The sequence below is a fragment of the Mytilus edulis genome, chromosome 2 (genome assembly GCF_963676685.1).
Source record: "Mytilus edulis chromosome 2, xbMytEdul2.2, whole genome shotgun sequence".
NCBI classification, from domain to species: Eukaryota; Metazoa; Mollusca; class Bivalvia; order Mytilida; family Mytilidae; genus Mytilus; species Mytilus edulis.
In genome coordinates, this window is record NC_092345.1 from 31631401 (window position 1) to 31644011 (window position 12611).

A 12611-nucleotide genomic window follows, 5' to 3' on the forward strand; every position below is an offset into this window, starting at 1 on the left:
TTTCTCCATATGTAAATATTGATATTATTATTTTCACAGGTCGCCATGTGGAGTTTGCATACTTTGCACCAACACAACCTAATATGTTACTGACTATCTACAGTCAGCCTGAACAGGTACTATGTTTTTCCTGATTTGATTAATTTTGATGTTTATAAGGATATGTTGTATGTGATTTTCAATAGACAACTATCCATTATAGACAAAATGATATGTTGTAAATGATTTCCAATATAGACAACTTTTCTGCATTGGCTAGAGGTATAGGGGGAGGGTTGAGATCTCACAAACATGTTTAACCCCGTCGCATTTTTGCGCCTGTCCCAAGTCAGGAGCCTCTGGCCTTTGTTAGTCTTGTATTAAATTAACTTTTAGTTTCTTGTGTACAACTTGGAGTTTAGTATGGTGTTCATTATCACTGAACTAATATATATTTGTTTAGGGGTCAGCTGAAGGATGCCTCCAGTTGCGAGAATTTCTCGTTGCATTGAAAACCTGTTGGTGACCTTCTGCTGTTGTCTGCTCTATGGTCAGGTTGTTGTCTCTTTGGCACATTCCCCATTTCCATTCTCAATTTTAACTATTGATTATAGACCAAATGATGTTGTATGATTTCCAATAGACATCAATTTATTATAGACCAAAGAACAAACTTACAAATCATTAAAATGCCAACAACAATGAGCAAAACCTAATTGAATAATAAGCTATAAAAGCCCCTGAAAATACAAAATTAAAGACAATTCAAAAAAGAAAAACCAATGGCCTGAATTATACTACAATAATGAACTAAAATTATTTATGTCAGACAGCAACCATTGTTTTCATTTTGAAAAACCTATGATAAGATAATAATGATATTTTTTTCAATCCTTATATGACCTGAAGAATTGACATTTCCATGCATTTTTTTTAGACACATTTACAAGTTAAACATTTTGAGATCTCAAAAAACATGTTTAAAAGTCAGGAGCCTCTAACCTTTGTTAGCCTTGTATGATTTTTTATTTTTGTTTCTTTTGTATATTTCGAAGTTTAGTATGACGTCCATTACCACTGAACTAGTATACATTTTTTTCCGGGGCTAGCTTAACCAGCCTCTGGGTGCAGGAATTTATTGCTGCATTTAAGACCGATGGGTGGCCTTACGCTGTTATCTGCTCTTTGGTAGTGTTTTTATCTCTTTGACCCATTCCCCATTTCCATTCTCAATTTTATTTAAATATTTCAAATTAATCCTTAATGTTTCATTTATTTAGAGTAATGTTTTAAATCTTTCAGAGTACGTGTAATCCTAAATGTTTTAAATCTTTCAGGGTAATCCATCGAATCCAACGGATGGAAAGGGAATGATATGTGTATGGAACACAAATGAACCATCATATCCTCAAAGGTAAACAATAAACATGTATTGTTATTGTAAAATTGATATTACTGTAAATTCAGAAATTATTGGGAGATAATTAATGTGAATAGTGTGACTGGGTGAGAATCGTAACAATTAGAACTTGCATTAGGATATCTGTTATGTATATTAGTAGACAGATTTTCTTAAAATAGCAATAATTAATCTCTCTTTGTTTTTCATCCCTCAAAAATGGCAATAGTAAAAGCACACAATAATTTCTGAAATAAAAGGTATATTGATGTTGTTTTTTGGTCTTTGACCTTATTACTATGGATCATTGATTATGTTGATTTTAGTAGTTCAATCTATAACTTTATGACTTTCACTTAAAATCAATCATGTTCCATAAAGCAGGCATGGATGGAGAGTTGTCTCATTGACACTCATTTCACATCTTCCTATATCTTTATAAGACATTTCAGTATGTGCACTCTTAGTTTTTAATCAATGAACAAAATATATCTGATAGTTTATAACCAAGTAATTTTTTTTTCTATTCTGGATTGAATTTAAACAATTTACTCCTTCATTTGTCACTAATCATTTAGTGTGAAGAGCTGGCAAACTGTTTTAAAACAAATCAAAATCTTACTTGTTCATGTGCAGTTATCCAAGCACAGGCAATCAACTCCAATCTGAATTGACAAGGATTGTCAGTTTTCCTACCGAATATTGGTGGTTTTCTCTTCCACCAATAAAAAACTGACCACCACAAAATAGCCCAAAAGCGGCATTAAAACACCAACAGCCTTAAAGTGACGTTACAACACCAACACTCAATCACAAGCACAAGCCCTTTAAAATATTTATAATGGTCTCAGTGGCTGAGTTGTTGAAGTAGATCATTTACAGTATCACTCACGCTAGCCTGTCACTTTGATGGTGTTAGTTCAAACCTTGCACATGACAGGTGCATTAAACTCCAATCTAAATGACTTTGATTGCTGGTTTTTCCACAGAAGGTAAATGGTTCTCTTGCGTCATCCACTTATAATAATTGGTCACCAATATATAGCTAAAAATACTGAACGTGGCATTAATCACCAACGATCCATCAAAATTTTCATTACATTTTAGTTTAATCTAATATACCCTGTAATATTATGTTCTGCTATGTATAAATCCCACATCTACTAATAGTTGAGATCTAAATAGATATAAGAAGATGAATAAATGAACATTTAATACAGTCTTTTGGTGTGTATAAACGCAGTCACACATAGTACGCAACACCTTTTTTTGCCTCGTAACTTGAGAAAAAAAGTTTCTTCTTATGCTTAATGAACAGGGACTTTCTGGAAAAATCACAGTTTGAAACTCGTTAAATTGTGTCCATTGAAAAGCATTTTCTTTTTCAAAGACAAATTGAACTCGACCTGCAGTAGTTGAATCTTGTAAAGAATACAGAATCATTAGTAATATTCTGAAATCAACAATAACAATCTCTGCTAATTTTATTTATTACTGGATCATTGTGTATAGGGGGTTACTTTTGCAGGTGTAAAATTTTGAATTTTTAATTGAATAAGGCATTCAAATTATTTTTGTGGTTATTATTTTTTTTAGGATTCTGAACTTTTATCAATACCTTTGCATGTGCATTTTTAAATTGGCAGAATTTATTTTGCCGAATATTGTTCTATCACTGAAAATAAACCAAAATTTATACCCCGCTAAAAATAAGCCGCTTTACGGTATCTGTTGGTACCCCTTGGATCGTTTGATCTGTGTATTACATTCAATAGATTCAATATTTAATTATAGTCTCATTTTAAACAAATACATATATTTACACAATAAAATATTCATACAGGTGCATAAAACAATTTTATTACATGCATAACAACAAATTTTAAATTAACAATGTATGTGCCAATCTTACAAGATTTATGAGAGACTGTACAAGCAATATTAAAAAAAAAAACAATTTGATATTGTACATATTATGTATAATACATATTTGAATAGGAATATCATTAAAATATATACAACATAATCAATTATACAAAAAAACCATTTTTATGCCCCACCTACGATAGTAGAGGGGCATTATGTTTTCTGGTCTGTGCCTCCGTTCGTTCGTTCGTCCGTCTGTGCGTCCGTTCGCTTCAGGTTAAAGTTTTTGGTCAAGGTAGTTTTTGAAGAAGTTGAAGTCCAATCAACTTGAAACTTAGTACACATGTTCCCCATGATATGATCTTTCTAATTTTACTGCCAAATTATAGTTTTGACCCCAATTTTATGGTCAACTGAACATAGAAAATGATAGTGTGAAGTTCAGGTTAAAGTTTTTGGTCAAGGTAGTTTTTGATGAAGTTAAAGTTACATCAACTTGAAACTTAGTACACATGTTCCCTATAATATGATCTTTCTAATTTTAATTACAAATTAAAGTTTTGAACCCAGATTCACTGAACATAGAAAATGATAGTGCGAGTGGGGCATTCGTGTACTATGGACACATTCTTGTTTCTAATTAAAATGTTATACCAGGTTCTGGTGACTTTTTCAAAAAATTAAATTAATATCTGATAAAAGGTTAAAAACGACATTGAAATTAACATTATTGCTATTTTACAAAATTTTCCTCAAATCTTGCTGACTGATAATTTCCTTACTCAGCAGATCCTGAGTTAAATGATAGGAAAAATTATTGCTAGAAAGTAAGGGAGCACATGCCCGTTGTCAAGGAAATTAACAACGTCGCCAAAGGTAAAATAGTGATAAATTGATTATCATTGTTCATCTCAACTTGATTGCTTTTCTCACTTTCGCCTTTCCAGCTCAAGCAAGAAAAACAAACTCGTTGAGATGATTAACAATAATCTATAATTATCACACTCTTATTGAATATCAATTAGGAAGTCTAATCATTGTCAAAACAAATCATTTGACACATAAATTTTGTTCCTCAATCAAATTGGTTTAGTTTACAAGATGGCAGTAACATGTCTGCAAGTAGGATTTGCTTGAAGGACAAAGTAAAAATGTTAAAAATCATCACTTTATTCAATTTCACGTAAAAATTTGCATATATGACATTACAAATCAGATACTTGAAGGTACAAATGTTTATGTAATAATAGAATCTACCACTGCATCGGGTGTGATACAATATTTATCCACTACAGACAGATAAATTTTAAATATGTAGAGAGTTGATAAATATTGTAATACACAAGATTTGGTGATGGAATCTGTTTCTCAAAAAAATTTAAAAAAATGTTTATATGCCAACTTATGACATCATCAGGCATGGTCGCCTTATTGGGTCAGACAAATCCTAAAACAGTTTGGCACAGACTGAGGACATGCATCTATACAGAAGTAATTATTATACTTTACTTTCTTCTCGAATGCTTGAAATATGTCTAATAGGTTTGTTTAAACCTTGAAAACTGCCCCCAGCTTGTAAAGATGGCTTTTTCTTTCGTTGTCTGTTTTCCTCTTTTATATCAAGTAGCCAAGATGGAGTATTATTCGACCTATTTAGAAATCTGTCTTTTAACGGTTTGTTGCCACCTATAAGAAACAGAGGGTGGATAAATCTTGCAGCTAAGACAAGCACTAAAAACATTTTCATGGTAAATTCTGGTAAATTTGTAACATGATTTCGAAAAAAGAATACCAGATGAGTTTCAAAACACATCCACGTAACTGGAAATATAATACTTTTGGCTTTTGACAGAAGAGATTTCCAAAGATACTTGTTCCTAATGTTTGATATTGTCCAACTTTCTCCAGGGGCTGTTGTATTTTGTTTCACAACATATAAAAACATTTTTACCATGCTTCCAATAATGATTATAGTTAAGATCATGGTTATAATGATGAATTCTATTCTCGTATCTTTTGGATCAAAAGGTGAAATAATAAACAAGGCTGGTTGTACATTTATATCATATTTGACATAAAACATTGTAAAACAGCAGAATGTAAGTATGATACAACCAGTAAATTGGTAAATTAGCACACGCTTTAAATTGCAAAATACACGGTTATGTTGATAAGCATAGTTTATATACAGTAATTTCTCAACTGATAGTAACGTTATGCTGTACAAATTTATGAGTTGTACAATAGCGTTGAACATTCCTAAGCAGTATGCTCCAAAAAATGTTATTGTACACTTTTCTCGTAGAAAAAGAATAGTAGCCAATGATATTTTTGGAACCAGAACACAAATGTCGCTGATGATGAATGCGATTATCATAATGTTTCCTGAAGTTTGTATGCTCTTATGTATGATTACAGTATTGTATTAATCGTATACACATTGTTAATAAGAAAAATAAAGTTGCATAGCAAAATATCAGTTGCCAAATTTTGTTTGATAAAACTTTATCAAATGGCACTGCAGAAATTACTATGTAATCACCATTAAGTACTATAGAAATGTTGTCAGTCAATATACTATTGAAAGTACTTATGGTATAATCAGTTGTTCCAGTTGGATCGTAAAATACAAAATTTTCATCTTCTGATGTAACACTTCCAGAAACAAATTCTGAACTTGTGTTATAAAACACTAAACTATTTCCTGTGGTCATCATAAAGACATCCTCTGAATAAAAAAATGTCTATATAGAAAAACAACAGTATTTGCTTCTGCTAAATGCAGTCTTTGAAATTTAGCACAGGACTGCCAGTCCCTTGCCTGTGAAAATCTGATCAGGCCTGCCGATTTTTGTGAATTTTATAATACCATCTCAAGAAAAATTTGAAGATGCATGAATTCAGTCCTGTAAAATGCCAAACCCCATTTCTATGACTGTAAATAGGATATGAACATTTACCTATAGAATATATATACCACAATATATAATATTCATGCGCATGACAATATTTTATTCAATAGCTATCCAGCTTATAGAAATCTATTAGATATATGACATTTCATCATAATTATATTAATTTCAATGAAAGCTGAGCAGATGGTTTGAAATATTACTTCACACTTGCATTGTCTGATTGATTTCATACAAGTACAAATGTAATTAAATTGGATTAAAAAATTACAGACAGTCTACCCTCTCGGTCTTAATGATAATATCATGGGAATTGGTAATATATCAAGAACCGATTCCTTTAACATTTTGGATATAGTTTCTAAACCTGTTCATAAAACTGTTCTCACAGTTGTAGAAAAAATCGCAATCAAAGAAAATTTCGGACCAATCATACCAATATTTCGGACTTAATGTCTATTTCAAAAAACAATGGCAGACATTATCTGTTAACAAAGCTCTGTTCATTACCCGTTAATAGGTTAAATAAAATTTTAGAGGATTGCAACACAATTTCATATAGCAGTCCTAAGTAAGAAAAAGTTCAAATTATTATGGCATATATATATATATTGTTATTCTAAACTATTTCCCAAAATTGATCGCCCTACAGATCATAAAAAATATTTTATTTAAATAAAGTATGTCAATAAAGGTTTTATTTTGTAAATATTGCCGGTATATTTAACGACCATTCTGTTAAAGGACAAATTCCTGGATATTTTGACAATACATTTTGTACCGACCTCCCTCTTATTTGTTATATTTACAAGAAATCTACCTGGAAATTTGTGTTTAATTATAACCAATTGTGTAAAGATGTTAATATCAGTGAAAATACACCTACTTCATGTAATTGTAGTAATTCCGAATACATTTATGGACACATTTCCCATGTTATAACAGGAGATCTTAACATTGTTCAAGACCGCGAGTTAAAATCATTCCTCAGTAAAGGACCTAAATATCGTCCACCGTCAATTATTAATTGGAATGAGTGTCGTAATATCATCCACAATTCATTCCGTACTTACTGTATGAAATAGATAAATCGGGAAAAAGCTGACAAAAAATCTTTGGACTCTTTTTTTAATTCAGTAATGAACATAGTTGATATACGTATTCAACATTTTAAAGAACATTTTACTATTATGCACATACAATTATGTAACAATGTTTTAGATTTTAATGAGAGAAATTTATGTATTATTAAGGACATAGGTCAACATGCAGACTTCTTATACGTCCAGGTATTTCACATCTAATTTTTTATGGAAATATTCTTTATACAGCACAAAAATGTCAGTATTCACCTCAGTAACTAGCAAAACCTTTAAATAGACTTATTAAGAAGGGTTATAGTTACGATACTGTTGTCAGGTCATTAAAGATAGCATATTTTGGCGTTAATATTGATTCACTTATAGGGTCTTTGCATCGGAACTAAACACATTTATTCAAAAACCAGTTATTGGCATGACACGGGTTATGTTCTTCTCATATATGTTATGATGGTATGATACTAAACCCCTAACGGGAAGGATTGTGCCTGATATTCATATGATGACATCATAATCTTTCAATCAGTTTAATTGAAGTCTGGAGCTGGAATGTCAGTTAACTGCTAGTAGTCATGTATTATTGTCATTTTTGTCGAGCCTGCAACTTTTGTTGCAGAAAGCTCGACATAGGGATAGTGATCCGGCGGCGGCTACGGCGGCTACGGCGGCGGCGTTAGCTAACTTCTTAAAAGGTTTATATTTTAGAAGGTGAAAGACCTGGATGCTTCATACTTTGTATATAGATGCCTCATGTTACGAAGTTTCCGTCAGTCACATGTCCAATGTCCTTGACCTCATTTTCATGGTTCAGTGACCACTTGAAAAAAAAGTTCAGAATTTTTGTAATGTTAAATTCTCTCTTATTATAAGTAATAGGATAACTATATTTGGTATGTGCGTACCTTGCAAGGTCCTCATGCCCGTCAGACAGTTTTCACTTGACCTCGACCTCATTTCATGGATCAGTGAACAAGGTTAAGTTTTGGTGGTCAAGTCCATATCTCAGATACTATAAGCAATAGGGCTAATATATTTGGTGTATGGAAGGACTAGAAGGTGTACATGTCCAACTGGCAGGTGTCATCTGACCTTGACCTCATTTTCATGGTTCAGTGGTTATAGTTAAGTTTTTGTGTTTTGGTCTGTTTTTCTCATACTTTATGCAGTAGGTCTACTATATTTGTTGTATGGAATGATTGTAAGGTGTACATGTCTAGCGGGCAGATGTCATCTGACCTTGACCTCATTTTCATGGTTCAGTGGTCAAAGTTAAGTTTATAAGTTTTGGTCTTTTTATCTAATATTATATGCCAAAGGTCAACTATATTTGGTGTATGGAAATATATTATGATCTATATGTCAGTCCCGCAGGTTTTATTTGACCATGACCTCAATTGCACGGTTCATTGCTCAGTGTTAAGTTTTTGTGTTTTGGTCTATTTTTATTAAACTATAAGTAGTAGGTCAACTATATGTGTTGTATGGAAGCTTTGTTAGCTGTACATGTCTGCCTGGCATGGTTCATCTGACCTTGACCTCATTTTCATGGTTCATTGGACTTTGTTTAGCTATCTTGGTTAATGTTAAGTTTATGTGACAGTTGTAATAAAGCTTTATGCTTAGGACTATCAACATAATATCAATGATTAGTAAAGAAGGCGAGACATTTCAGTGTGTGCACTCTTGTGTTTATTTTCTTTGGTTACATCTTCTGACATCAGACTTGGACTTCTCTTGAACTGCATTTTAAATGTGCGTATTGTTATGCGTTTACTTTTCTACATTGGCTAGAGGTATAGTGGAGGGTTGAGATTTCATAAACATGTTTAACCCGCCACATTTTTGCGCCTGTCCCAAGTCAGGAGCCTCTGGCCTTTGTTAGTCTTGTATTATTTTAATTTTAGTTCCTTGTGTACAATTAGTATGGCGTTCATTATCACTGAACTAGTATATATTTGTTTAGGGGCCAGCTGAGGGACGCCTTCCGGGTTTGAGAATTTCTTGCTACATTGAAGACCTGTTGGTGACCTTCTGCTGTTGTTTTTTCTATGGTCGGGTTGTTGTCTCTTTGACACATTCCCCATTTCCATTTTCAATTTTATGCTCTAAGCAATCAACTGGAAACAGAGGAAAATAACATAAAAGAAGATGTTGTTTGAGTGCCAATAAGACGTAACTCTCCATCCAAGTCACAATTTGAAAAGTAAACCATTAAAGGTCACAGTAAAGTTTTTAACACAGAGCTTTGACTCACACCAAACAGCATGCTATAAAGGGCTCCAAAAGTGTTTAACCATTCAAACAGGGAAACTAACGATCTCATTTATATAAATAATGAGAAACAAGAAACACTTATGAACCACATCAACAAACAACACTTTATACATTAAAAAATTGTCCTTACATAAAAAGCACCAAAAATTTCAGTTGTTTTAAAAATTTTAGTTTGAATTTATCCAAGATAAAGCTCAATTTTGAATTTGTGATTGAAGTTTCTGAAGTGATTGAAATTATAAAGATGCATGTTAGGGAATGAATTGGGTTTTACAGGATAGAGAATATTGGGCAGATTTTGTTTTAGAGAAAATGGTCTTGAAAATTTAAGAACCCTTATATGAAGAGATTCTTTTTAAATGAAACCCTCATGCATACTGGTACCCATTAATGATTAGTTGTTAGTAAACAAACTGTGAAACAACCATACTAAATGTGACAGTATGGAAATAAATTAAATGTAAAGGTGTTAATCTAACTGATTTCGGGAAATTAATCAGACTTTTTAGCCCACATAATTGTAAGAGTTAATGTAATTAAATGATGATTTCTCCTTGTTTTCCAAGGTTTTATTCACCGATTTATGGCATGTATTATGGTACACTGTTGTTTGTCCTTTCGTCTGTACTTCTGATGTCAACATGTCGGTCAATAACTAAAAAAACCAATTTAAAACCAATTTGCATGAAACTTTGGTGAATTATTTATTTCTATTGATGTGAGTTCCCTTATTATTTTTATAAATTTCAGGTTTTACATTTCCCACTTATGGAATTTTATTAACTAAAAAAGGGGGGATGTTTTAGTTTGGGACAATAAATCAAAATTGCTTTTAACAGTTTTCATGAAACTTAAGTGAATTGTTAATATCTATTGATGTAAGCTCTATTTTGATTTTGATAAATTAAAGATATTAGGTATGCAAGTTGTGAGATTTTATGTTAATAAAAAAAGTACTTTTCCCAGATTTCTGACAATAACTCAAAAGTGCTTTGAGCATAAAACTTGGGTGACTGGTTTATATCTATTAAAATAAACTCCCCTAAATGTTTTTTTTTTTTTATGAATTTCTGATATGACATTGAGAAGTTAATTGAACAGCAAAATTTATCATCTAAACAATACCCTTAATTCTGGCATGCCAAAAAATTTCAAATGACTCCTTTTGTAAGAGTTACTGGCCTTAGATAATGGTTTTTGACTAAAATAGAAAGGAAGAAACTGTTACCAGCAAACCATATCAGCAAGTAAAATCTATAAGAATGAAGTTATGACAGAAATCATCAAAAAATCCTAAAAATTTCAATTTCCCTCTATCCAAGAAAATTGGTGAACATTAAAATAGATGAATCGACAGCTATAGACTACAGCTTATTGATCTAAGTAAAGTAGTTGAACAGGGATCAGGGCCCGTATGCATAAAACTGCTTAGTTAAGATTTGTTCCGAACAGACATATTTTTACTATAAATTAGTATTTTCAATGGATATCTTAACTTCAGTGGTTTTATGCATACAGGTCCTGGCTCATAAATTAAAACGATCAATTAATTTTGTTGTAACTTTTCTTTTTTTAGGATTTTAGCATGTGAATCTCAGCCAAGATGTTGTTGTTTTGGTCCATATAAAACTTCTATAGCATTTGCAGGAATGGTAAGTTAACAATCTTAAGGATGTTTGCTACTCTTATTTTATCATTTTTGCCCATTTTTCAGAATTTACTGGTTTTTATACGACCGCAAAAAAATTTTGCGGTCGTATATTGGTATGATGTTGGCTTGGTCTTCATCGTCTTCCGAAGACAGGTTTGTTTTCGCACTATAACTTTAGTTTAAGTAAATGGAAATCAGTGAAATTTAAACACAAGGTTTATGACCGCAAAATGAGGGTTGGGATTGATTTTGGGAGTTATGGTGCCAACAGTTTAGGAATTAGGGGCCAAAAAAGGGCCCAAATAAGCATTTTTCTTGGTTTTCGCACAAAAACTTTAGTGTAAGTAAAGAGAAATCTATGAAATTTAAACTCAAGGTTTATGAACACAAAAGAAAGGTTGGGATTGATTTTGTGAGTTTTGGTCCCAACAGTTTAGGAATTAGGGGCCAAAAAGGGGCCCAAATAAGCATTTCTTTTGGTTTTCGCACAATAACTTTAGTATAAGTAAATAGAAATCTATGAAATTTAAGTACAGGTCTTCCTAAGAATCAAGCAAATGGTGATATAGTTAAATTTTAATATTAAGAAAGAAATGTGGTTTTCATATCTAATTTAGTGTAAAATTATGATTTATCATTAAAAAAAAATCTGCAAATAAATCGTTGCCATGGTAACGGTGTTTAAACAATAAATCCAAAAATTGCTGTTTTTCATTGAAAAATCTTGTTTTTCATCACTTTTTAAACATAAAAAAATCCATTTATATCTCAAATATTAATCTGATTTAGGATATAATATCATTTAACAACTTAAAAGAATGAAATTCAAGTGAATAGATGATATCTAAAGATTTGCCTTTATATCTCTTTGGTGATTTTAATATCTGTTGATTTTCAAAAAGCCATTTGGCTATATTTTCATGAAATTCACCGAACTTCAAAGTCTTAAAAAAAAATTGATGGAGCCAGTACATCTACAAACCTTTGAATTTTATACAGTTCATATATTGGTTTGTAATAAAAAATAACGAAAACCGTGTGACTTTTATCATGAAATAATTTATTTTGTGCATAAAAAATCAATATTTCAGAAAAAATATCAAAATTACAATTCCTCTGAAGAGGTTAACTGTGAATTGTTTTCATTACACTATACATCATGAACAATCAAATATGAAAATAGTAGTGATCAGACGATGCTAAGAAGGTTATTATTTATCATGTTTCCCACTTTTAATAACATTTAAGGATGCTGCTGATAAATTTTTGGTTGGAAATTTTGGATACCCTTTGGTTATATCGATCACTAAACCAGAATTTTTTTTACATTAATTTCAAAATTTCTCAGTTAAATTTATATATCTTAATAAAGCATTTACCAAATAACACAACTCTGAAATTATCAATACAATGGCAATGAAAATCCAGAT

At 31.5% G+C, this 12611-nt stretch overlaps 1 protein-coding gene across 16 annotated transcripts in view; it reads left to right on the forward strand.

Moving 5' to 3' along the window:
• Positions 1-12611, forward strand: part of LOC139511960 (cytoplasmic dynein 2 intermediate chain 1-like) — an 84344-nt gene that overhangs the window by 47440 nt on the left and 24293 nt on the right. For all 16 annotated transcript variants that reach the window (XM_071299182.1, XM_071299180.1, XM_071299185.1 and 13 more), the window contains 3 exons: positions 40-116; positions 1317-1393; positions 11107-11182. In XM_071299182.1, the coding sequence (XP_071155283.1) occupies positions 40-116; positions 1317-1393; positions 11107-11182 (230 nt within the window). The remainder of the gene's footprint in view (positions 1-39; positions 117-1316; positions 1394-11106; positions 11183-12611) is intronic.